The 2,500-nt window shown below is 39.1% G+C and overlaps 1 protein-coding gene across 1 annotated transcript in view; it reads right to left on the bottom strand.

Annotated features, from left to right (window-relative positions):
• LOC106875441 (uncharacterized) overlaps nucleotides 1–2,500 on the bottom strand; it is a 5,650-nt gene that overhangs the window by 2,299 nt on the left and 851 nt on the right. Inside the window, exons 2-3 of the mRNA XM_014923593.2 lie at nucleotides 1,324–1,509; nucleotides 576–676 (exon numbers count right to left, since the gene is read on the bottom strand). Of these exons, the coding sequence (XP_014779079.1) occupies nucleotides 576–676; nucleotides 1,324–1,509 (287 nt within the window). The remainder of the gene's footprint in view (nucleotides 1–575; nucleotides 677–1,323; nucleotides 1,510–2,500) is intronic.

The raw sequence follows: 2,500 nt of genomic DNA on the forward strand, positions 1-2,500 counted from the left end.
TGACACATAAAAGGCACCTGTGCCGGTGACACATAAAAGGCACCCATGCTGGTGACACATAAAAGGCACACATGCTGGTGACATGTAAAAGGCACCTGTGCCACTGACATGTAAAAGGCACCTGTGCCAGTGATACATAAAAGGCACCCATGCTGGTGACATGTAAAAGGCACCTGTGCCACTGACATGTAAAAGGCACTTGTGCCAGTGACATGTAAAAGGGCAACCATGCTGGTGACATGTAAACAACATCCAGTACACTCTAAGGAGTGGTTAATGTTATGAAGGGCATCCAGCCAAAACGAGCATCAAGCCGAAATGGGTGACTAGAATCTGGTGCAGGTCTCTGGCTTACCAGCTCCAGTCAAACTGTCTTACCCATGCCAGCATAGGAAACACACACTAAATGCTGAAGATGAAGAACCCTGCTGAAATACCACACATTTCTTTCTCATGTAAAACTTTACTTTTTTTCTCTTTCTATTTAACTATTCCTTAAGTTCAGTTGATGATGCTAAAAAGCTATGGGCTTGATCTATAAGTATAGCTATAGGTTGGAAAGATCAGATATCTACCTCTCTCTGTGCTTGTTGTGCAAGTCCTAGGTCACACTCCAAAATAGAGGATAGACGAGAGTACAAAGACAATAAATCTGGTTGGTAGGTTGTCATGTGATCTGTAAATAGGATCAGAGAAAAAAATTGGTTTAAAAAATTAATTTAGATACATGCGTAACCAAATCTGGCAATAAACAAGAGAAACAAAATCAGAAATTAAAAAGAAGATAAAAAAAAAAATATTGTTATACTTGGGGATGGCCATATTTTGCCAATTAAACACAGGCATTATCATTATCATCATCGTCATTGATGATATATTTCGTTTTCACTTACTCCAGTCAAGAAGATCTGAAGAAGCAATTGTAATTCCGAAATATCATCGGACTATAGATAACCAAATTACAACAGGTATATAGTCCATTTCTTGTTTTATAGTGCATTGTTGTACCATTCTAAACTTTTATTCTTTATTATTATTATTTTTTTTGCTTATTCCAGAACAAAAGGAGACACATGGGATAGAGAGTCACTGAAGAGGTCACAGGATGTGTGATGAAAGAACTTTGAGAAAGAAACTAAAAATCAATAATAAAACTCAAGTGAAGACCGACTATATAATGCATGTGTTTAATTGGCAAAATATGACCATCCCCAAGTATAACAATATCTGTTTCATCACACAGCTCCATATCAAGAATCTTGCAAAACAAATACATAAATGTAAAAGAGAAAAAGAAGACTTTGGTAAATTCCAGGTACTTACTCATTTCAAAGACTTGAACAGGCAAAGTCAGCAGGTCAGTGTACTGGGTAAATGGTTCAATATCCTTTCCTGGTACTATACAAACATCTTCAGTTGGTGGAAGTAACACCAAGAACGCTACATCTTTACTCAACTCAACCACTTCAAGATCGTATAACCTATGATTATCAGCTTGGTCAGCCATTCCTGCAATGAGAGACGGACATTCAATGTTGAGAGAATACAATATATTCAGATCTTTCAGGCAACACAATGATTCTGTAGTCATGGAGATAAAATGGGAAGATGTGACAATCGTGCCCTTTTATATTAGTAGAATTAGTGATGAGGAAATCACAGATGATACAGAAATTATATGAAGTCATTAGTAAAGAATTAATAGTCTTGTTTACACCCCTATCACATATTTGTGCGTGTAATTAACAAATGTTGCGAAGGCGCATGGCTCAGTGGTGGACATCATCAAAATTGTTGGACAGACAACTTGATACATCTGTGTATGTATACATGTGTGTATACATCTAAACACACAGATGTTTATGTCTACATAAATGATTCAATGACTAAGGCAGAGTTGTGAGTTTGAATCCCGGACCGGGCTGCGTGTTGTGTTCTTGAGCAAGACACTTTATTTGACGTTGCTCCAGTTCACTCAGCTGTAGAAATGAGTTGAGACATCACAGGTGCCAAGCTGTATCGGCCTTTGCCTTTCCAAAGGATAACACTGGTGGTGTGGGGAGGGGAGGCTGGTATGCATGGGCGACTGCTGGTCTTCCATAAACATCATTGCCCGGACTTGTGCCTGAGAGGGTAACTTTCTAGGTGCAATCCCATGGTCAGTCATGACCGAATGGAGTCTCAACTCAATTAACAAATGTTACACATTTTGTGGAGGTGCATGGGTTAGTGGATAGGGTGTTGGATTCATGATCATAAGATTGTGGTTTCAATTCTTGATTGCGTGATGTGTTGTGTTCTTGAGCAAAATGGTTCATTCCATGCTGCTCCAGTCCACTCAGCTGGTAAAAATGAGTCCTCCTGCAACAGACCGGTGTCTCATCCAGGCAGAAATATACACACCAGAGAAACTGAGAAACTCGCTCTATGCTTCTTACGGAATTGTGTGGATTACCTTCATATTTTGTTATAGCTGTCAGAATACCCTGTGTGTCTACAG

This window comes from Octopus bimaculoides, chromosome 23 (assembly GCF_001194135.2).
Source record: "Octopus bimaculoides isolate UCB-OBI-ISO-001 chromosome 23, ASM119413v2, whole genome shotgun sequence".
In the NCBI taxonomy this organism is placed as follows: domain Eukaryota; kingdom Metazoa; phylum Mollusca; class Cephalopoda; order Octopoda; family Octopodidae; genus Octopus; species Octopus bimaculoides.